The 24,700-nt window shown below is 42.8% G+C and overlaps 1 protein-coding gene across 51 annotated transcripts in view; it reads left to right on the top strand.

Annotated features, from left to right (window-relative positions):
* Positions 1-24,700, top strand: part of Pde4dip (phosphodiesterase 4D interacting protein) — a 196,345-nt gene that overhangs the window by 98,111 nt on the left and 73,534 nt on the right. The window contains exon 1 of one of the 51 annotated variants that reach the window (XM_087632438.1): positions 20,933-22,410. Within the exon in view, the coding sequence (XP_087488564.1) occupies positions 21,289-22,410 (1,122 nt within the window). The 5' untranslated portion in view covers positions 20,933-21,288. 51 annotated transcript variants of the gene reach the window in all.

The raw sequence follows: 24,700 nt of genomic DNA, 5'->3' as shown, positions 1-24,700 counted from the left end.
TGTACACGTGCACCTGCGTGTGTGCACACACACACATGCACACATAATGCAAAATAAATAAATGTTTGTAAAGTCAATTGATTAGGGATCTATATTCTATTTGGGAATCCTGCCCACAGACTGTAGCCCAGGTGTGCGGTGACATCCCACCATGCTTATCGCACAGTATTGTTGAGAAGTCAATCTTTATCACTCCAAGGGGATAGAAATTACGCAGAGGGATAGATAGAAACCAGGGAATTATGTGGCGGACTTTAGAATTCTCTCATCAATGCCAAGTGGTTTCTTACTACAAATAATGTGTTCTTAAAATAAGTTTTATTATTTAAAAAAAACCCTTCAAATAAAAATGAAAGCATTACATATCAAAACTAACTAAACCCAAGGTATCTACAACTTAATGAAACTACATGTACTTAGAATTGGCATTCAAAACGAAAGTGTGAAGCTTCCTAAATTTTACACTTTGAGGATTGAGTACATTTTATGCACTTATCCACCACCCAATCCCAAATTATCCATGAGAGAATGGAATAGAAGAACAATTAGCTTCGTATCCTCGTTGTGACTCACGCCCCTGCCTGCCTTCAGCCCTCCTCACCCTGTTATGTCCAGCCTTTCCTTTCATAATTTCTTCTGGTTACACTGGACCCATGTGGCATTTGGCTAGATTCCACATATTTGAGAGGATAAGTGGTTTATACCTTTCTGAGATTTTGTGACCTCACTTAATATTATATATTATTAGTCCATCCATTTTTAAATAATATTTTAAACTTCATTTTTATTAGAGCTGAGTAATCCATTATATATGATGTGTGTGTGTGCGTGTGTGCATGTGTGTGTGTATGTGTGTGTGTGTGCGCGCTGTGTACCTTTGTGTGTGTATGAGTATGTGTCTGTGTGTGGGTACTAAATTTTATCATCCATTCTTCTATTGATGTGCAACTAGGATGATTCCAAGTCTTTGCTATAGTGACTAAAGCAGCAATAAACGTGGGGTGTGAATATCTCAGTGGTGGGGTGTAGGGTTCTCTGGATGTGTGCCTGGTTGTGAAATAGCTGGGTCAGATGGTAGTTCTGTTTTTAACTTTGGGGAAATCTCAAAACAGATTTCCACAGTGACTGTATTCATTTACACCCCCACCAACAGTAAATAAGGTTTCTTTCTCTCCATGTCTTTTCCAGTATTTGCTGTCAGGTTTGTTGATGACAACCACCTGACAGGGTGAGGCAGTATCTGATCGCAGTTTTAACTTGCATTTCCCTGATGGTTAGGGAGATTGAACACTTTTAAAAACAGTCATTGAGCATTTGTCTGTCTTTCTTTCTTCCTTCCTTTCTTCCATCCTTTCTTTCTTTCTTTCTTTCTTTCTTTCTTTCTTTCTTTCTTTCTTTCTTTCAAAACTGTCTATTCAGTTCATTTGCTCGTTTATTGATTAGCAGTTTTATTTCCTTGGTACTGGTACTGAATTCCTGGTGTTCTTTGTAGATTCTAGGTATCAGCCCTTGTGTGAAGTGTATTGCCCCACCCTGTGGGCTGTCTGTTACCTCTGTTGATTGTTTCCTTTGCTGAATAGAACGTTTTATTTTCATGTTGTCCCATCTGTTGATACTTAGGTTAGTTCCTGTGCTGTTGCACCTCCTCCTCCTCCTCCTCCTCCTCCCCCTCCTCCTCCTCCCCCTCCTCTTCCTCCTCCCCCTCCCCCTCCTCCTCTTCCTCCTCCTCCTCCTCCTCCTCCTCCTCCTCCTCCTCCTTCTTTTTAATGTTCTTGAAGCTGGAAATGTGGCTGAATGGTTAAGGGAACTGACAGGATGCTCTTTCACAGGACCCAAGTCCAATTCCCAGCACCTACACGGTGGCTTAACAAGCATACATAATTCCTGTTCCACTAGGGATCCAGCACCCTCTTCTGTCCCCTGTGGGCACTTCACATATGTGGTACACAAACATACATACAGGTAAAACACCTTTCACACAAAATAAAAATAAGTACATCTCAAAAATAAATAAATAAATAAATAAATAAATAAATAAATAAATAAATAAATAAAAGAAAAAGAAAGTTTTTGCTGATTTCAATAGGTTGGAGTAACCTGTGTTTTCTTCTAAAAGTTTCAGTGTTTCAAGTTTTCAATTGAAGTCTTTGATCTATTTTTAACTGATTTTTATAAGGTTATAGGTAAATAACTAATTTAATTCTTCTGCAGGTGGAAATCCAGGTTTGCCAGTATCACTTGTTGAATAGGTTGTCTTTTTTTCCTAACTAGTTTTTGCCTCTTCTGTCAATAAGTAAGCAAGCATAGATTTGCCATTTTAGTACCAGGTTATTTAATCTGTTCTATTGGTTGAGCTGTCTATTTTCCTGCTGACACTAGACTCCTTTGTCACTATAGCACTATGGTATAATTTGAGGTCAAGTATTGTAATATCACCATCATTGATTGTTCTTACTCCTTAGAATAGCTTTGTCTATTCTTCTGTGGGTCTATATAAACTCTTCTTTTATTTTTTCTAAACCTGTGGGATATGACATGGAAAATTTTATAGCTATTGCATCAATTCTGTATGTTAATTTTAGTGGTATAGACATTATCATAATAATAATTCTTCCTATCCAGAACACAGAATATTTTCCAATACCTAATATCGTCTGTGATTTCCTTTTTTTCAACAACTTTAAAACTTCATCTTAGTGGTTTCTCACTTTTTTGGTTATATTTATTTCTAAACACCTACTTTTTAAGGGGGGTGGTGAATGGAATACTTTTCTTAATTCTTTTTCAGGGAGTAAACTGTATAAATGAAAGTCACGAGGTTTTCTTTTCTTTTTAAATCTTGATTTTGCATCTTGAAATTTTCCTGTGTTAATTAGGTCCAAGAGTTTTCTAATAGACTCAGTAAGGTCTGTTAAGAATGATGTCATCTGGGGGCTGGAGAGATGGCTCAATGGTTAAGAGCACTGACTGCTCTTCCAAAGGTCCTGAGTTCAAATCTCAGCAACCACATGGTGACTCACAACCATCTGTAATGGGATCTGATGCCCTCTTCTGCTGTGTCTGAAGACAGCTACAGTGTACACACAAAATAAAAAAAACCTTTAAAAAAAAAGAATGATGTCATCTGCAAATAGGGACAGTTCGGCTTCTTTCTGTTCTACTAGTATTTCTCTTATGTCTTTCTCTTGTCCAGTTGCTGGAGCTAAGACTCTGAGCATGTTTGCCCTGCATGTTGTTTAGAAGCAAATCTTGCCCTTTAGTGCTTCAAAGGGATGGCAATTACACAAAGGCATAGATAGATACCAGAGCATTGTGGGGACAGTCTTAGAATTCTCCCAGCAACGCTGAGTGCCTCTAACTACCTAGAACATAGAGTGTGGTTTTGACTTGGACAGCGTGCCTCTACTATGGGGAAAATGATTGCAACATCAACTACATTGTTGCTCTTGGACGTTAACTACAGACCTGGCGCTCTTCCTCCATTTGACCTTCAATTTACTAAGGACAGACTTTCTGTGTGTCTGTGCTTCAGCAACACAAACACTTCCTGGACATGTCCATAGCTTTGCACTGTTCTTAGGCTAACAAACACAAAACGTGCATTTCGCTGCAGCCTGCCAGCTACTGCAATGGAGTACAGAACGCTCCTCTTTCTTCCTCCCCATGGTCCAGACCTGGGGTGACTGCCTCAACCCTCATCCCAGGCTTGTCCCTGATCTAGTTCTGGGGAGCACCTGGCTGAGGTGGGTGATGCAGAAGACAACTTGGAGAGCACAGAGTCCTACTCTAAGTCACAGTCTCCAACGGAAACTCCTGCTAAGTTAAATCGGTGAGCAAGTCAGGATCTTACAGGCCATCAGAGGTTTCTGGATGCTCTGAATCCTGTTGTACATAAAGATCAAAAGCCAGGTCTAGGCCATGGAGACACTCTCACAGACTTTACACTAGATCCAGGTATGGCTTTCGTAGCACATGACTGGAAGTGGGTCTTATACACTAGCATATCCAGTGTGAGGCGTATCTCCGTCCAATCACAGAAGACAGCTGGCAGGGGGCCCATCCCAGATCCAAACCCTTGCCTGAGAGTCTTCAACTAAGACTCTGTGTTGAGGACACAACCCAGAGAAATCTCAGGGAAGTATTTTCTCATTATGGGTGGCTGTCAATGTGGTTTATGCTCCATGGACTGGACTTTTATGTGGACTGGCTTTTGTACATCTTGAGAGGATAGATGGCTCTAAGTGGGCTATGGTAAAAACATATGGGATGGAGCTGCATGGTAGAAGAATTGTGTGGATTAGTCTATTGGTAAGAGAGTACAGGTCTACCCCAGGCATTTACAGAGGCGGGACAACTCAGTGGTGGTAAAGGGTGGGGGCGGGGTAGACATCAGGATTCTTACTGTGATAGAGGATCTGGTGGAGGAAGTGACAAATACGAATGTTGTGATTATCAGTGCAGGTCACCTTCTCCCTATTGGAGCTGAATCAGATCACAAGAGCGCCATCCTACATTGATAATGGAATAGTTGAAGCCAAGGACATTCTTTTGATTCTGGATTTCCCCAAGCTCCCAATGCTCCCTAGTCAAAACAAAAAGCAAAACAAAATAAAACAAAAAACCACAGTCCCTAGTTTATTTAATATATTCTTGGCCAGTTGTGGCTGTTTTCTGCCTCTTTTGCTGCACTCTTAAGGATGTTAACTTAACTTAACTTAATGTTAACTTAACTTGTTTTGAGTAGTTCAACGTCTTGGGGTAAAAAGAGCCTCACATTATGCTCTGTGACTCTTCATTGCTTTTACAAAGCATTGATTCCTTACCATGGGGAAAGAAATGATCTTTTGAAAGCTTTTCTGACCGATACTGTAGTGGATGTATTAAAAGTCTGCTTTGGTTATGATTATCTATCTTTTGACCCTCCCTTGAGGAAGATGAGGAACACTTTAATGAGGTCAGGTCTGTTAGGAGTGCCATGGGACAGTCAATGGTGAGTGTAGAAAGTCTGATGCTACTGGAGAAACTATGGGCCATTTCATTTGAAAAATATAAGAATTCTAAAAATGAAGTCATTTTTAAAGATTGCAGGTTCCTATAAAACATGCATTTGAAGTTACACATTAAACACTACAAACTTAAAGTATGTTTTTATGTGAAATTTATGGAAACTGAGTATTTCCCTAGTCACTAGAGGACACCTCTATTTATTACCTAGAATGATTATGTAGCTTGCTGTTAGATTTTTTGTTATTAGTGTATGATGACATTGGATAATTCATAATCCTAAAATACATGTGGGAAGGGGTAATTTTAAGTAAATATGAATGTGAAAATGGGGAAGAAAAGCAAAAGGAGACCTCAAATGATATAAACAGATGCTGGAGTCTTGATAAAAGAGTGGCCAATAAAACCAATTCGAACAGTATTTCCAGCTTTGTCTGTGCCATAGCTTGTGTAATAGAGGGGAGGATTTGTAAGCATTGGAGGTAAATAGATGGAACTCTTCTCTAGGTGCCCAGGCCATAGTGACTTTGTTTTTTTTTACTTATTCACTTTACATCCTGTTCACTGTCCCAGTCACCCCCTCCTTTCTCCATTCCCTCCTCCCCTTCTCCTCTGAGCTGGTGGGGGTCCCCGGGTATCCCCCCACACTGGCACTTCAAGTCTCTGCCAGGCTAGGCGCTTCCTCTCCCACTGAGGCCAGACAAGGCAGCCCAGCTAGAAGAACATATCCCACATACAGGCAACAACTTTTGGACAGCCCCTGCTTCAGTTGTTCGAGGACCCACATGAAGATCAGGCTGCACATCTGCCACAGATGTGCAGAGAAGCCTAGGTCCAGCCTGTGTGTCCTCTTTGGCTGGTGGTTCAGATTCTGAGAGCCCCGAGGGTCCAGTTAGTTGACTCTGTTGGTCTTCCTGTGGAGTTCCTAGCCTCTTTGGGGCCCACAAAATAGTCATAAGATGCAGATGGAGGAAGGCACAGGGGTGTGGGGATGGGGATGGGAATAGGAATAGGGGCGGGGTTCAGGATCAGGTGTGGGGAAGGACAGGAGAGATGGCTTAGATGGCCATGAAAATGAATGGAAATCTGCAACTGACAAGGTGAGGAGGTGGGGGCATCTCTAGGATGAGACAGAGACTTGGGATAAGGGAGGTACCCAAGAATCAATGGGGGTGACCTCTCGGAGTGACTCACAATATTGGCAATATGGAACATGCAGGAATCCCAGTGGAGTAATAGGGACACCAACCTACTTACAAAACTCTCAACCCACAATTTATCCTGTCTACAAAAAAGGCAGGGACAGGGAATGGAGCAGAGACTGAGGGAATGGCCAACCAATAACTGGTCCAACTTGAGAACCATCCCATAGGCAAGCACCAGTACCTAATGCTATTTATAATACTCTGTTATGCTTGCAGACAGGAGCGTGCTGTCCTCTGAGAGGCTCCCCGCAGCAGCTGACTCAGACAGACACAGACACCCACAGCCAGTGCATGGAGCTTGGGGACTCTTACGGGGAGAATAGGAGGAAGGGTTACAAGCCCTGAAGGGGATAGAACTCTTAAAAGTTTTTATATATTTGTTCATTAGGAAAAAACCCTATTGACTGCAAATAAGATCCAGCCTTCTGATGTGACTGTTTGTGAGCTGTGGGACATGGATGGGTCACTAGGGCACTAGGTCACTTCCCTTTCCTATTGTTTAAATTTAGAAGATGAACCCCCAACAGTCTCCATAGCCTGTTAGCACTCTATGACAATGCCTGTGTGTGTGTGTGTGTGTGTGTGTGTGTGTGTGTGTGTGTGTGTGTGTGTGTATCTTTAGCAAGAGGATGTGTGGTTTATAAAGCTAGTAATGGGGAGTTGCTGGGTATCAGATTTTACATCAGGTTTAAGTAGCAAAAGATTGTTATTTCAAAAAGACAGAGTCACTTGTATTCTACTCTAAAGGAATGCTTAGAACAAGGCTATGTCCAGTATCTTAAGATACTATGACGTCAATATCTGGGGGAAAGTGTACTAAATCCCATAATGCAGACGGCCTTGATGAGCTTCTGAAACACTACGTAGTATCTATAAAGTTTACTATTGTCACCCAACACACTCTAAGCTTAGGAACACAATCATATCATGCTGTTAATGCTATCATATAGTATTTTTCCGTCTTGTTCATAGGGCAATCATTTTCACAGCAAATGAGTATACATCTGGATACTGAAATAATCAATCAAAGCCGCTTTCGTTGGAGGCCATGTTAGGACTCATTCATTCATCACCTGAAAGCTGAGTGGGCCAAGCACCTCTGCACAATGGGCATGTGTGGGATAGGGGTGGGAGCAGTGCGAGGTGGCGCATTCAATGGTGGAAAGCCCAGAGCGTCAGTGAGGATGGTGGGAGACAAAAAGCCACACCAAAGCTCATTTGTGTCAATAACTTTGGGGGAAAACATCACATCAGTACTGGCGGTATAGGTAGATTAGTTTATATCGTCACCTCTAAATCAACCCAAAGTGACTCTGAGCCTTTTAGCAAATGTTTGCGGCAATGTGTGCTAATATTCTGAGTGGAAGTATGGGTTCAGCCAGTGCTTCTAGACAGAGTGAAATCGCGGAGTGATTTGTGTAAGATCTTGTAAACTCCCGGCAATCCTTATGTGATCCATGCCACCTTCTGGAAGGCGTTATGGTTTAATGTGAGATGCCCCTCACAGGTTCATGTGTTTGAACCTTTGGTCCCCAGCGGGTGGCACTGTTTGGCGAGGTGATGTAAGCTTTAAATGCATCACTGGGGTACAGGCCTTAGGGATTATAGCTCTAGTCTGCTTCCATTTTGCTCTGCTTAGAGTTAAGCAAGGTGCTGTAACTACAGCAATAGCCACTGCCATGCCTTCCCTGTTGGGATGGACTACATATGCTCAAACAGAGGAAAAACAAAGCTCTCCCTCCCCTCCTCCTCCCCCTCTTCTCCTCCTTCTCCCTCTCCCTTTCTCTCTCTCTCTCTCTGAATGTGATTCTTTCTTTCTTTCTTTCTTTTCTTTTCTCTCTCTTCTTTCTTTTTTCTTTTCTCTCTCTTTTCTTTCTTTTCTCCTCCTCCTCCTCCTCCCCCTCATCACCGTCATCATCATCATCATCATCATCCTCATTATTATACTATTCCCTTTACATCCATCCTGGTCACCCCCTCCCTCAATCTTTCCCCATCCTCCTCCCCTTCTCTTCTGAAGCTCTACTCTCTTTTCAGGGATTTTTATCAGGGATGAAAATGTAGGAAATACCGATGATCATCAAGTTCAGGGAGGAATGTTGTTCTTTCTTGATTGACTGTACCGTGAAGCCTCCTGGCTTTTGGACAGAGAAGCAGATGATGAGACTAAGCTTAGATTTTGAAACTTGAATCTTAGTACCACCACTTTCTAAATGAATGACGTTGGACAACATAAATAAACCTCCAAATGTAGTTTCCTCATCTGTAAAATGGGTATAGAAACATCTTGAATCCAGTCATTTACAAAGATCACAAATATTGTAAGTGATTGTATACAGTCCAAAATATGGTCATGACTGCTACAGTTATCCGTAGTAACAGTTTGAAAGTGAATAAGGTTATTCTTTAACTGCAGGTACACAAAATTATTGTCAGTAAGTCATCTGTTACAAAAGTCTCTCAAATTGTGGCCATCTTTTATAAAACAAAAAAGTTAAAATTAATAAGTTTATCAGTGTTCAGTGACATTAACGATCATAATTCTCTCACTTAATCTGTCAGCCTAGACTATGACTGAACTCAAAGTGGCTAGTTTGTATTTTTGGTCCTCAAGACAGGTACCAGAGTGAATAATTCAGGAAAAACTAGTCATAATGGTTATTTTATTTATTTACTCGACAAAATGAAGTATTTTCTGCTATATCTTTGGAACATTTAGACATAAAGTGTTTAAATTCTTATAATATAAAATGAAAGGTTTGGGTGAATTTCTTTTTTCTTTCTTTCTTTCTTTTTTTCTTTTTTCCAGAGCTGAGGACCAGAACCCAGGGCCTTGGGCTTGCTAAGCAAGTGCTCTACCACTGAGCTAAATCCCCAATCCCTGGTTGAATTTCTTAAAAACATGCATCTAATGTAATTTAAAATTTCCATTAATGAACATCCAATATCTTTTCTTTAGTGACAAAATGACTACATATTCCCTAAGCAGGTGCTACTCAAAATACTTTCTAGAGTAACTTGATTTAATTATACTCTGAAACTAACTGAGGTAGATATAAAATATATATTAACAGAGCTTAAATTGTAACACAACAGTGCTTATTTTCTTTTTCAATTTTATTTTCATTTGCTTTTTTATTTATTCATGGGTATGAGTAAGTATTTTGTCTACCTCTTTGTCTGTGCACCATGTGCATGCCTGGTGGTGCCTGTGGAGATCAGAAGAGGGCACTGGGTCACCTAGAGCTGGAGTTATGAATGGTTGTGAGCCACCATGTGGGTGCTGGGAATTGAACCCAGGTCCTCTGCAAGAACAACAGGTGCTCTTACTACAGAGCCGTCTCCCCAGCCCCAACAATGCTTCCTTTTGTATGCAGAATTTTGAATGGAATAATATAAAAAGAGTTAAAGGAAAGAGCTTGTAATAAACAAGCTTCACTGTGAATGACAAAGCCTCAGATGCTGCATGACCCAGGTCACTGTGCTTGAGGTCCCAGAGCAGCAGGTGATTATGTCCTAAGTGGTAAGAACGTGGCAAATTTTCAAATAAAGGCACAATCTTCCTTTGGTTTGCTTAGTAGATTAATTATGGGAATTGAATGTCTATTAGCACTCTGCTGACCTACGTAACCAAGTCCAGTTTTGGCTTCAGGTGACTACAGCTTGGATACTACTGCCAATCAATGGCCAGTGGCAGATCTGAGTCATTTGGAATTTGAATCAATGGTTTGTCCTGCACAAATCATATGAATCCCTTGCCTCCTCTTCCTCTTCATAACAACTAAAACAAGCCCTGACACCCCATGGATCTCCAACATGCACATTAGCGTGTCCTAGAGCCTAGGGAAGCCAACTTTAGAGGCATGTAATACTAAAACAAACAGGAATAGAAATATGAACATAGTTCTGAAGGGACCCACAAATGACTGTGATCAGTCGACTCTATCTTCTATTTTTGAAGAGAGAATCACTTGGAAACCCCTTAAATCAGGCTGTGAAGGATGAATAAACCAGGAAGGGGAAAAGTGGGGAGGGGGATGGACATTGCTACAGTTTGAGTCTGAAATGTCTCCAGCAGACTCCTGGCTTTAAACTCTTAGTCTCCTGCTGAGACTTGTACAGCCTTGGACTTGATCTGACTGGGGTGGCAGAGAATGAAGAAATGACAGACACCCTGACATGAAGCTGGGAGGAAGCTGGCTGTGCTCTTGGAAGGAGCAGCCCCAGCAGCAGCCTGGAAATGCATGCATTTTCCATTTACTGCATGGCCAAGGATGTAGGGAGCTAATCTCCTACTGACTCGAAGGGAGCAGTCTCGAGCTGCAGTCTCCCGGGGCGAGGAAGAATGGCTGATACTTTCTGTACCTATGCAAATGATTTAGTTAAAGGTCATTCTTTCATCAACATTCATACACAGACGGGTAGGGGGAGGGAGTCCTTATCATTCTCCTGAGCCTGACCTAAGGGAGGCTTTGCCATTTCCATGAGTCTGAGGCATTGGCGTCCATGACGTGGTTGCTCAAATATCAACTGTGCACGTTCACACGGGACTTCACTGGGACTCCCACCGTCCCCCAATGGTAAAGCTGCTTTAAGAGGTTCTAGAAACTTTCAGCCCACCCTTTGGCCAAGTTCTCTCTACTTCCTGTGCCACTGAGATGTAAGCAATCTATATAATGCTTTCACAGCTATAGGCAAGAGCCACTCCCGCCTTTATACCTTCTCCATCTTGAAACTATGAGCCAAAATAAACCCTTCCTCTGCTGACACACTTTTGTCGGCAGTGATTAAAGGGACTGCTATGATCTTTCTAGGCAGGGAGATGCCAAGGTGGCTTGGAAGGGACTTAAGGAATTAAGAGTAATTACTGTTAGCAAGCATTTAATAAGTATGGCAGAAGGCTGAAATACGCAGTTGGGGAAAAGCCCATAAACACTGAGATAAGGACTTTATGTTGTAAGCTGTAGAAAAAAAATTTTAAAGCAAGAGAAATAAAAACCACATCATGTGTATTTTAGAAAAGGCAGCCCTGATGAATGCAGGTGACTGATGCAGCCTCTTGAGAACAAGGTATGGCTGCCCACAGCTATCAACTGCTCCGCCAAGTGCGTTCTGTGAATCAGATAGGGGCAAAAGATAAAACAATTACAACCACCCTTCCCCTCTTCTCGCCATAACGTGTGCTAACCCTGATGTTTAAGATGCCTGAAACCCGTGCTGTGACCGTTCTCCCGCCTGCTGACAGTAACAATGCCATAGTCCCACTGTATTACACCCTTACCTCTGTCTGCCATGACAACGTGTCCTGGAGGCCAAAATTTCATATCTAAACTTTCAGTCCTGATTTCCAGGGGCTAAAGAACCCCTTCATTGCCAGAAAAGCCATCCTATCATCTCCAGCTGATGCTGAAGGACAAAGACGCTCTAGAACCGAGCCACTGTTCACATCCCTGCCAGTCTTCATGATAGAAGCCATTGTGGTTGGCCTGTGGCCCTTAGAAGAAAGGGGAGCCCACAGGCCCTGGGCTTCCAGGTTTAAACAGTCTGGGTGAAGAATGCTCATGTATCCCAGCTCCCATTCTGAAGCATTTCTCATGTATTGTGGCAGCACAGGAGGGTGGATTGTGTATCCTGTGAGTACAAGAAGTTTCACTTTAACCCCTTGATCCTGTTAGTGTTCTAGAAGGTCCTAAGAGTGATCTACCATGGCTGTGTTTTCAATCGTGAATGAATGAATCTACTAAGGACATAGTAAACAAGAATCAATAGAAATAGTGGATAGATGATAAAACTCTATCCAATTAATCGAGCAATTGAAGCATCAAGCATAAACCCATTTCTGTGACAATCACCATGACTAAATGCAGTGTGGGAGATCGAGGGTTAATTTACTCCTACAACTCTCAGAACTTCATGGAGGGAAGTCAAGGCAGGAACTGAAGCAGAGGCCATGGAGGGATGCTGTTTACTGGCTTGCTCATCATGATTTGCTCTTATAGAACCCAGGACCACTTGCCCACAGGTAGCACCACCCACATTGGGCTAGGCCCTCCAATATTATCATTAACCAAGAAAAATGTCCGGACAGACTTCCCTACAGGACAATCTTCTAGTGGCGTTTTCTCAGTTGAGATCCTCTCCTCCCAGATGTGCTAAGTTGGTGCCCTGCTCAGTCATGCTAGAGTTTCTGAGCAAAGGCTTTGAGCAGGGCAGACCGCTTCTAGGGATGTGCTTCCGAGCTCCATTTTTATGGGACAAATGATAATTGTCGGAAATGCTTTTCTTGTAGCTGTTCTCAGACACAGTATATGCCACACCCTGAGCTGCTCTCTCTCTTCCCACTACAGAGTTGTGGGGCCAGCCTGCACCAGGAATGAAAGCTTTGGAGGAAACAAAAAAGGGCTCGTTCTCTCTGAGCTCACGTTCCATAACCTTAAATAGTATGTCAACTGACCGATATAATGTGCATTACATCATGCTAAGACAGATACCTCTGGAGTTGGAGAGATGACTCAGTGGTTAGGAGCACTGATTGCTCTTCCAGAGGTCCTGAGTTCAAATCCCAGCAACCACATGGTGGCTCACAACCATCTGTAATGGGATCTGATGCCCTCTTCTGACCTGCAGGTGTACATGCAGATAGAACACCCATGCATAAAATAATATTTAAATCTTTTTTTCTAGTTTTAGAAGATTTTTTTTGTTTGTTTGTTTTCCCTCATCTTTATTAACTTGGGTATTCCTTATTTACATTTCCATTGTTATTCCCTTTCCCGGTTTCCGGGCCAACACCCCTCTTCCCCTCCCCCCCTTCTCTATGGGGGTTTCCATGTTTTTTAAAAAGACAGGTGCTTCTGCAGCTTTTTATTTGATCACATTCATCTTACTAACTTTTTAGCTGTTTTTCCTTTCTGTCCCACAACAGACATTTAGTAAAATTACTTAGCACAATATTTATGAACTTCTATTAGATAACCTATTAATGTTATCCAAAGATTTTACAATTCTATAACTGTGAGAAGCCACTGTGGCACCATTGGGTTTGCCTCTAGTGCTTCTGTGTGTTCAACCAGGGCCAGAGCCGGGAGCCAGGGTGCACAGTAGCTGCTGCCCCTCGCCCACCTGTATTTCCCTGGGCAGTGGGGAAAGTGAAGACAGCTAACAGAGCCCCTTTCTTTCCTCAGTGAAGGGAGCAATAGTCGCAGGGAAAACCTGATAGCTGTTCCAGCTATTGATAATTTTTCTTACAGAACAGGAGATGCTTCATTCCAAAGCTTTAAAAGGAAACCAGAACCAGGGGCCGTGGAGGCAGGGAAGTCGTGCACTTGCAAACAGAGGTCGGGAAGAATTCTTGCTTTGTACTTTGCCAGTATTTTCTCTAATAACAGATAAGCAAAATGTAGGCACACATTGTGGACACAGAGCAGCAGCACTGGGGAGGGGTACTCATAATCAAACAGGGCCGTCCCGCTCGGATCCGCAGATGTTCAAGCTTTTGCCTTCATGTGTCTTTTGCACTAACGTAAACATCACTGCCTGCAGTCAGGCATATTTCCTAAAATAGTAAACATTCCAGTGTTTCCATGGAGAAATCTGACGTGGAGGCTAGTGCAAGAATGTGTTCTGAGTGCTCACGGAGGAGGAGGAAACCCTTACAGGGATTTGTACGTAGCTTAGGCAAGCACCAGACAACTTCATATAAGGAGGTTTGGGGGGTTTTTTGTTTTTGTTTTTTAGAGAAGCTTTTAGTTCCTCATGTTAAGCTGATGGATATTGAACTGGGGACTCATATATAAACCCTCTCTCAGCATTATCCTTGCCCAGTCATAACCTTCATTAGGAACATGTCTCAGGAGTAAGACCTTCTCAGTCAAAGCAACCATAGCTTGGTGACTTAGAGCTGCAGTGGAGGGAGGTAGAGAGGTGGACTCCATACAGTGTCATTGGCAGGATTTACATGGAACTCTGAGGGCTCTGACACTTGAAGAGGAACACAGGCTGTATGAGGGCCTAGTCTTTGTCTCTCAGAAGTTATCATCTATGAAAATCACTTAGGCAGGGAAAACGTAAGGCAATGTAGAAAGGTGAAGCCATTGTGGACTATGGTAAGCAGCCAAGATTTTGGTCTGTAAAGCATGAAATGATTTAAGAAAATGGAGACATAAAAGGGAAAATACCGGTTTATTCATTCAAGGACTATTTACTTATATCTAGAAAAATACTGATCTAAGTGCCGTCTTAGACTATTTATGCCACTGTAACCAAAAGCTACACTGGGTAGCTTAAAAACAAGAGGAACTTATTTCTCTTAGTTGGGAAGCTAACATTCCTGACTGCAATTGTAAACAAACTGGAAGTCTCCTGCTTTGAAAGTTTCCCAATGTTACATTAGTTGGTGGAGAGCTCCATTGTTTCTTATTTCCAGCACCTGGAGGCCATGTACTGTCTGTGTGTTGTCACAAATCATAACTTTTGTGGCTTTCCTTGGATACAACACATTTTTTTGTTTGTTTGTTTGTTTGTTTCATCTTATATGCCTGAACCATTTTGGAGGTGGGGCAGAGCTTTTAGTAATTAGGATAGTTACAGCAGTGAAACCCAGTAGAGCTGGTTTGGAACATGGCGGTTTCCCACTTCTCATTTATTTGGAAACTCCCTCCTAAGCCAAAATTAGACCTTAGAAACAGGTCAGCTCCATTGCCACACAGTGGATGCAAAATGACGATAGTTCCAAGAGAAACTTCTCAGACTCTAATATGTAAATGGGGAGGGTAACAGCAACAAAACAAAAAAAAAAAAACAAAACAAAAAAAAAAAAACACTAACAGAAGAATACTTGTTCACCCAATGGGAATATAGTCCTCCCTCCTTCTCTCTCTCCTTCCTTCCCTCCCTCCCTTCCTCCTTCCTTTTTCCCTTTATAATTTTTGACACAGGGTTTCCCCTGTAATCCAGGCTAGCCTAGAACTCACAATGTAACTCCAGGCTGTTCTTTCAGGCAGTGCCAATCTTCCTGCCCCGGCTTCATGAGTGCTAGGATAACAGGCTGCCATGAGCCACCATCCCCGACTGGGGTATAGTTTTTTTTTTAAATTCAACATTAATTTTATAAGTAGGTTTTCTGATAGATTTTTTTCATTGACCTATATAACTTTTGATCTTTTTTCTTTCAAAAAATATTTTATTGTATATGTGCTTTGCCTACATGTACATCGATGCACTACATGTGTACAGTGCTCATGGAGAGCAGAAGAGAGCTTCAGATTTCCTGGAATTGAAGTTACAGATGGTTGTGAGCCACCATGTGGGTGCTGGGAACTGAACTGGGGTCTGGGGTCCTCTCCAAGAGCAGTAAGTGCTCTTAACACCGAGCCATGTCTCCAGACCCTGTAGAACTTCTGATATTTTTACCGAAGGTTTTTTTTTTCCTGAATCCAATTTAGGGTAGTTCTAGTTCAGTGATTTTCAAAGCACAGCTCTGGAAGACAGCAGCAGCACCAAGTGGCACCACCCACAGCAAGATCTTGGGATTTGATAGGAATGCAAAGTCTCAGGACCCATCCCAGATCTACGTACTGAATACAAACGCCAAGGGTTTGGTCCAAGCAATCTGATCTGTATTTTAGTACCTCCCACCCTCACACTCCCTATGTATCTATGGATACTAAAGTGTGAACTATTGTTTCTACTTTAAAACTTCATTTTGGGGCTGGAGAGATGGCTCAGCGGTTAAGAGCACCCGAGTGCTCTTCCAGAGGTCATGAGTTCAATTCCCAGCAACCACATGGTGGCTCACAACCATCTGTAAAGAGATTCGATGCCCTCTTCTAGTGTGTCTGAAGACAGCTACAGTGAACTTATATATAATAAATAAATAAATCTTTTAAAAAATGTATACTCCTTTAAAAAAAACAAAAAAACTTCATTTTGTGTAAAAAGCCAGACTTGACATCAGAAGGTTAACAGAGGTAGGTAGCAAAAGAGGATATGGTGTTGGGGTAATGCTGATAGCAGACGCCCCCTAACAGTGACAAGCAATTTATGGGGTCAGTACTACTGATGGAATTAAAATTAAGTATCTGGGGCTAGCAAGAATGTCCAGCAGGAAACTCTGATCTCTTTTTAACTCCTTAAAAAAAAAAAAAAGATTTATTTATTTTATGTATGTGAGAACACTGTAGCTGTCTTCAGACACACCAGAAGAGGGCATCAGATCCCATTACAGATGGTTGTGAGCCACCATGTGCTTGCTGGGAATTGAACTCAGGACCTCTGGAAGAGCAGTCAGTGCTCTTAACCACTGAGCCATCTCTTCAGCGCCACATTCTTTCTTTTCCCTGGCAATTCATACCTTCTTAGGTTAAAGTTCGTTATAAAATTACTTCACAGATAAAATGTTACATAAAAGGAGTTACAGAAGGATGTTGATAGTAGGTTCAAAATAGTATTTCATTCTATAAGCACATTATAAATTCAAAGTAACAGTTTCACTTGGCCTTGCTTTCTCACAGTCAATCCCTATGGCTTCATTCTTCGGCCTGACCGGGAAGGAATGTTTTTGATCACAAATTTGTTTCAAGCTTGCTTTCTTATTCTAGTGCAATTAGCCCATGACACATGGAGGTTTGCAGAGCCCTAGTTGCAGCTCTGTTCTACACAGACAGGATTGCTTGTATATTTAGGAATCCTATAAAATCATTGGATTTATGAAATCATCAATTTATCTATGCAGCATTACTGTATGAAATTTGCTCAATAGGGTGAACTAATGCCCAGGAATCATTAGGCTATGTAATCGTGACAGCAAAGGCATGTCGGCAGCAAGCAGCAGTTCTGGGATTGAGTTTCTGGTGACCTTGCAACACAGAGCTCACCCACTGAAGGCCATGTAAAATGGTGGGCTATCTCCAGAAAACTCACTTGCATGCCTTAGTCTTTCCTAGATCGCTTCTGACAACATTGTTCATTAGGAATCTATGGACCGGACAGATATAAGTGACTTCACCTAAAGTTAGTCATCTAAGTACTAACTACTGCATGCTACGAAAGTTTATACTTCTCCATCTCTGTTCATCATTGAAGGAAGTCAGAACAGGAACCTGTAGGCAGGAGCTGATGCAGAGGCCGTGGAGGTTTGCTCCCCATGATGTGTTCAGCCTGCTTTCTTTTCTTTTCTTCATTAATTTATTCACTTTACATCCTGATGTCGACCCCCATCCCTCCTGTCCTCCCAGTACCACCCTTACAAATCCCTCCCCCACCACTCCCTCCTCTTCTTCTCAGAGAAGGGGAAAACCCCCTTGGGTACCACCCCACCCTGGGACATCAAGTAGTAGCGGACTAAGTGCATCTCCCGCACCGAGGCCCAATCAGGCAGTCCGGTTAGGGGAAGGGATCCAATGGCAGGCAACAGAGTCAGAGACAGTCTCTCCTCCAGTTGTTAGAGGAGCCACATGAAGACTAAGCTACACATGCTACACATGTGCCTAGGTCCAGCCCCTGAATGCTCCGTTTCCTCTCCGTGAGCCCCCATGGGCCCAGGTTAGTTGACTCTGTAGATCTTGTGGTGTCTTTGTCCCTCTCACACTAGCTCAATTCTATCTCCCACTGTTCCAACCCAGGACCACCAGCCCAGGGATGGTACCACCCATAACAGGGCTGGGCCCTCCCCCATTAATCACTAAGAACATGCCCTATAGCAGTGGTTCTCAGCCTTCCTAATGGTGCAACCCTTTAATAATATTCTCATGTTGTGGTGACCCCCAACCATAAAATTATTTTTGTTGCTACTTCAAGACTGTAATTTTGCTACCGTTACAAATTATAATGTAAGTATCTGTGCTTTCTGATGGTCTTGGGAGATGATCCCTGTGAGAGAGTCATTTGACCCCCAAAAGTTCACAGCCCACAGGCTTGCCTATGGCCAGATCTATGGAGGCAGTTTCTCGATTGAATATCCCTCCTCTCTGATGACTCTAGGTTGTACCAAGTTGACATAAAACTAGCCAGCACATTTTCCTTTGAAATTAATTTTTCACTCTCTCATCCTAAAATCGTTCCTGACCTGTACCACAATAGATGTATTTTTCCTATTTTTTTTTACCTCAAATGATTGAAACAATTACATTTCACATAAAATATTTCATTGTATATGGCTGTTTTTCATTACCAAGTTTTTGAGATCCATGCTTAAAGACACATCAGAGCTGGTTCTTCTTCACGGCTGGTTAGTGTTGAACAACTATGTAAGAACATGCTTATCCTACCTTGTGTAAGACAGGATCTCCCTATGTAGCCCTGACTGGCCTAGAACTTGAAATGGAGAGTCAAGCTCACAGAGATCTGCCTGTCTCTGCCTTCCAGGTACTGGAATTAAAGTTATGTGCCACCAAGCCAAGCATCTTACCTTGTTTTAAAGAAACGTTCTTTAACTCACAAAGTATTATATATTTATTATAAAAATTATAGAATCCAAGTGATGGAAAAGGAGTAAACATCCATTTTGCTCTCCAGTTATAACCATCATTATTAACTTGTATATCCCTATAGAGCCTTTGCTCATATTGAGCTGCCCATCTTGTATGCATATCATGCAAGTTACAAGCATTTCTCTTCAGTTTCAAGCTTTATGGCTTAGATCTAAGTAGAACTTGATATGTTAAACTGACACAGCTTTTGAATTTTCCTGTGGCATCTTTTTTAAATTTAAAGGTTAGGGCTAGAGAGGTGACTCAACTAAGAGTACTTGTTGGGTTTGCAGAGGACCTGGGTTGACCCTCCCAGCACCCTTATGGTGGCTCATAACCCTTTGCAACTGTTGTTCTGGGAAACCAACTCCCTTTTCTGAACTCCTGGGGCAGCCGGCACACTTGTAGTGCACATTCATACACGCAGGCAAAACATTCATTTGCAATATTTTAAATGTAAACAATTTTTCAAAAATTCAATGAAATAAAAATTAAAGGTAATACCTGAGTATTTATTGGCCCAAGTTCAAATGGTTCCCGGTATAAAGAATAAAATGTCTTCATCTAGTTCCTTCCACTCCATTTTGTTTCCTCCCTTAAAGGAACTACTGTTAACTACAAATTGTGATGAAGATGATGACAAGGGTCCTAACATGTTAAGCTTCTTGTGGTGTTTCTTCTAAGTTTTATTTAAGCTTCAAGCTTTGTTATCTACACAGCACAATCTTTTCACTCTGATCGAGTTATTTTAAACATCAAAGATCATGGGAGGGCAGGTTCTGCTATGATAGATCACATGATAGATCATATTTTTCAGTGTCATTCCGGAGTATTTTGTGTAGGAGGGAGTAGAGTGCTCTCTGCCTGTCCATCGGTCAGAGTGAGTTCAGAAACTCTGCTTTAATAGATTTTTGTAGATTTCAAAGACTGATGCTCAGTTTCTTTTCACTTTCAAGCTCACATAACTTAAGGATTAAAAAAAAACGTAGCTGCTTTTACTTGTAATCCCATTTTATGGTCTTTAAATGAAATTATATATACAAAGCTAGTTGCATACAACGCTACAGGATTTTGTTTAGGCGATGAGAACAATTGCGATAGCCCCAGCCCCACAATTTTTTAATCTAAAAGTCATTAGTTAGGGACCCAAGTGTCTGCTGTGGAGGACAAGGGGTTGTTGGGGGCACTGTTCTTCCTCTGATATTCTCTCTAAAGCCGGAAGGTGAATTTCTTACTGGCAGCAGTTTGTGATACCTGCATGTCATCCAGTTCCTGCTCCCGGCTCTCCTCTTATACGCATGAAGCTCTATAAGAAAGAGTTGGGAGACTTAACTACAGTAGTAAAACCAGGTACTAACTATGCCAGTGAATTTCCAGCCCTAATTCTGAAGTACTTGAATTGAAAACGCTTTCCAAGAAGTGTCTGTCTCCCGTCTACCAGAACCTGAAAGAGAATTTGTGATAATCTCCTCTCAGGAGGCCTGAAGCTTGACAAAGCCCATTCTCTTGTTATCTTTAAAATCTTGATCATCAGATGTAGTCACGTGGTGTTTGCTGAACTCTCAGGTTCCTGCGTTGTACACTGTCCATTCACCACTCACCACTTCACAAAAGGACGAAACATCTAGGCCTGCTATCCACACGTCACCCGGCATTGATAGAAACACTAGTCTCTTATATCAATCCGGTAGTAGGTAAGGTCCAACTTTAACTTGGCCTCGCAAACTCTGTCAACCAGTCTCTTCTTTATCAGGCTTTCCCTAACCATCTCTGCAGCCTGGGGCCTTCTGATCCCAGAGTCAGACAGTTAGGAGAGGAGGTGGGGCAGCAGCAGAAGGCGGTGGCGCAGCGGTACCTAGTGGCACCGCCAAGCCACATCCAGTGTACGTGGCATTGGCGTTGACAGACAGGGAGGGGACTGGGCTTTCTCCTCCCTGGGTGGAGCCTCAAGGCATCCAGAAGAGGAGGGAGATTCCATGAAAGGATCAGGGTGTGTATTTGATCTTATCAGAGTAAAGCAGACAGGCGTGTCGATCCTATATAATCTCACTTTCCATTCTCCACTCCGAGCAAAGTCCGATTTACCGGGCTAGCGGGAGAGACTGGATTGAGGGCCAGGCAAAGTACTCGCCAGCCCGCATGCGCGGAGCCACAGCGATCGGACTACAACTCCCAGACGAGTCTTGGGGAGACCGCCTACACCGGCGCCATCTTGAAATCTGATGCTTCATCTCCCGGGCTTTGCGTCAGCTCTGAGCCGACACTACTGTCCCGGAGCCCAGCTTGCCCGCCCGGGAGGACGTAGAGGACAAGGCGGCCCGCGGGAGAGACAGCTGTGGGGGCCCTGGCAGCAACCTCGCGCTGCTTGTGCTCTGTCACTCAGCATCCCCGTCCGTGCTGCGCCCGCGCCCGCCCCCTGCCCGAGGGGCGGGGCTGGTTTGTGGTACCCAGAGCCTGCGCACGCTGAGGTGTGCCCCAGCCAAGTGAGGACCTGGGACTGGGCCATGCCAGCCCCAGACCATCAAGGTGGGAAGAGGACCGCATCCCAGAGCCAGTGAGCAACCCGCAGCTGTGGCCGCTACAAAGAAGTCCCGCACCCTCCAGGAGTGAAAATGAAAGAGATTTGCAGGATCTGTGCCCGCGAGCTGTGTGGAAACCAGCGGCGTTGGATCTTCCACACCGCGTCCAAGCTCAACCTCCAGGTTCTGCTTTCGCACGTCCTAGGCAAAGATGTCACTCGTGATGGCAAAGCCGAGTTTGCTTGCAGCAAATGTGCTTTCATGCTCGATCGCATCTATCGATTCGATACTGTCATTGCCAGGATCGAAGCCCTTTCTCTTGAGCGCTTGCAGAAGCTGCTCCTGGAAAAGGATCGCCTCAAGTTCTGCATTGCCAGTATGTATCGGAAGAATAATGATGACTCTGGCGAGGAGAACAAGGCGGGGAGTGGGACGGTAGACATTTCCGGCTTGCCAGATATGAGGTACGCTGCACTGCTCCAAGAAGACTTTGCCTATTCAGGGTTTGAGTGCTGGGTAGAAAATGAAGATCAGATTAACGACTCACATAGCTGTCATGCTTCCGAAGGGCCTGGAAACCGACCCAGGAGATGCCGTGGTTGTGCAGCTTTGCGGGTTGCAGATTCCGACTACGAAGCCATTTGTAAGGTGCCTCGAAAAGTGGCCAGAAGTATTTCTTATGCCCCCTCTAGCAGGTGGTCTACCAGCATTTGCACTGAAGAACCGGCATTGTCAGAGGTTGGGCCACCAGATTTACCAAGCACAAAAGCACCCCTGGATGGTGAAAGCATGGAGGAAGGGACACCAGGTTCCTCTGTGGAATCTCTGGATGCTAGTGTCCAGGCTAGTCCTCCACAACAGAAAGATGAGGAAACGGAGAGAAGTTCGAAAGAACTTGTAAAGTGTGACTACTATTCTGAGGAACAGACTCCACAGCTTTTGTGTAACCACAAACTGGAGCTGGCTCTTAGCATGATTAAAGGTCTTGACTATAAGCCCATTCAGAGTCCCCGAGGGAGCAAGCTCCCGCTTCCAGTGAAATCCATCCTACCTGGAGCCAAGCCTGGCCATATGACAAATGGAGTTAGTTCCAGTTTCCTTAACAGGCCTTTGAAACCCCTTTACAGGACACCCGTGAGTTATCCTTGGGAGATTTCAGACCTACCGGAGCTGTGGGATGACCTCTGTGATGAGTATTTGCCGATCGGGTTCCAGGTATACACAATGGCTGCCTGTAGTGCCTTTCGGATGAGCTGGCCACAGGTTTCCCATGGTTTGTTGAGCTCCAGGCTCAGGTCTAGGCTGGAAAAAAAACAAAAACTAACCTTTGAGCCTGTTTCAGCTACTCCTTTTGGGTGTGCCCCTTAGAAAATGTGATTTACATTTACATAAGTTACTTTTCCTTAACCATTTAAACAGTATCAGTTTAGCAGTTCCTATTGTCAGATTTGTGTGTAACAAAAGATAAAGATTCTTTTTCTGCAGAAAGAAGTCTCTTTTGGCACAGGAAGCCATCCCCCCACACCACCCCTTGACTGTTGCTGGGCTTTGTTTTTAGATTTGTGAATGATGTTCTTCCCATTGTCTTTCTGTGAGAGAGTTAGGTTCCTGGCAAGTTCTCCCTGGAGTTTTAAGCTTTTCACCCCCGCCCCCCCCCCATGCCTCAAAATGGTTAGTACATTTAATAGGTTAGAGTGAAACCTATTAATCCATCGGGAAAGCATTAGAAAGAACATCTGGGCAGTGTTTGTTATAATTAGCAGTCATCTAATAGCTAATGGTAACTTGTTCATGGAAGATACTTGGGATTCAAATGTTGTCCCTCATAAAGTTAAGCTGAAAACTGCACAAGCAGCTTTTCTACTGAGCCCTACTAGAAGATATTTGCTATTGAGGAAGGATTCACTCACCCTACTCTTGACTTTTCTTAATGACTGGAGAATGGCAGATGAACTCGATTTAATCTATTCATGCCCACCCAACTGATTTCACAGTATCCTTTTAAATTCAGCCACAGGGATCTGGCAGATGCTACTTTGTTTCTATCGCAAGATTCATTTAACTTTGTTAAGCATCCTGGCACATTCATTCTGTAGAGGTACCACTCACTGCTAACATGGACAATCTAGAAGACAGTAGGAAAGCTTAGTCCTCAGTCAACAGGGGTCCAGAATTACAGTCTGGTAATGAATGAAGTTGAGATTGCAATGAAGTGGGATTTTTGAGGCATACATACGCTACATGTAAAATTTGTATACCAGTAAGAACTTTAGCAGAATGTGCAAGAAGTTTTTAAAATCTATGCAAAATTATCAGAAACAGCACATATGAGAGTGTTATAAAAAAGTAAAAACAAAAACTCAGTACTTTGATTTGCGTGAAATGTTAAGCATTAGATATGCCCAGCACTTGGGTACTTCTTCTTTTTCAATGGATCTCCACTGCTATGTTTGGTTCAAACAGTGTTTCTGTGACCACTCATAGATACTACAAATTAAACACTCATATAAATCTCATTTAATATCTAAAACGAGGCTGGTCACGATGGGGAACTAAATTGTCTTCTCCCAACCATGGCCAGTACTGCAGCAAGTTGAAGACCTGAAGATTCCACAGACAACAAGGTTTTGTTTACTCCATATGTAATTGAAACAAAGACCTTTCTGGTATTTCACCTGGACTCAGCCGGTTTTGGAGATGGGAAGGATTTTCAAGAACACCCCTCATTAAGAATGTTGGAATGTTGTTTAAATGAGAGCCTTGCTGAGCCAAAGTTCCCTCACCGATTTCAGTCAAGACCTTTTAACTCTGTACATTTAATTACATTGCCTGAAGCACATCACCTTAACCTATTTTAAACCAAGAACCCTCTTTCTGTATCCAAGGATTCCAGGAGGATTTTCGGGGTTTCTGTAAAAAAAAAGAATAAGGATGGTAATCGTATCCTCAGATCAAGTCCCTTTGTTAAAGTTACTGTGAACGTTAGAGCTTTGAACCAGTGGGATATGACCCCCGTTGTCACATGACTTCATTCTTTACTGTGTGTAGTATAAGACATTGGGTGGTGAGAGAAAATGCCCTGAGCTTCAAGAACGAGTTTTAATTACTATATTTTTTCTAAAAACTAAAGATGCAGGGGAAAATAGTTATACTGAGTTCAAAGTGTTTGTAAACACAATACGTATTTTATTCTGGATGTTAATCTAATTGATTAAGTCTGATTGATTTTTAATCTCCTTAAGGGCTAGTATGGTATTGGGTAAATACATAGCCAGGTGGGACAAGGGCAGACTGCCTTTTATCAGTTCCTCTGAGCATGTGTAGGAAGAATACCAAATGCAGGGTTTGGATAGCTTTCTTTTAGACCGGTAGATACGAGAACCTTCCTACAATAGGAAGGAAACCTGAAGGGCCATTCTCTTAGTCATTTTCATCCTTTTGTTTAGTCTTCCACTTAACCCTTTGTATGCGTATTAGCTACCAGCCTCAAGATTCTTCCTGAGAG

Source organism: Rattus norvegicus, chromosome 2 (assembly GCF_021556685.1).
Source record: "Rattus norvegicus strain SHRSP/BbbUtx chromosome 2, alternate assembly SHRSP_T2T, whole genome shotgun sequence".
Lineage (NCBI taxonomy): Eukaryota > Metazoa > Chordata > Mammalia > Rodentia > Muridae > Rattus > Rattus norvegicus.
Note: the sequence above shows the minus strand (reverse complement) of the source record. Positions and strands in the feature narration are given on the sequence as shown.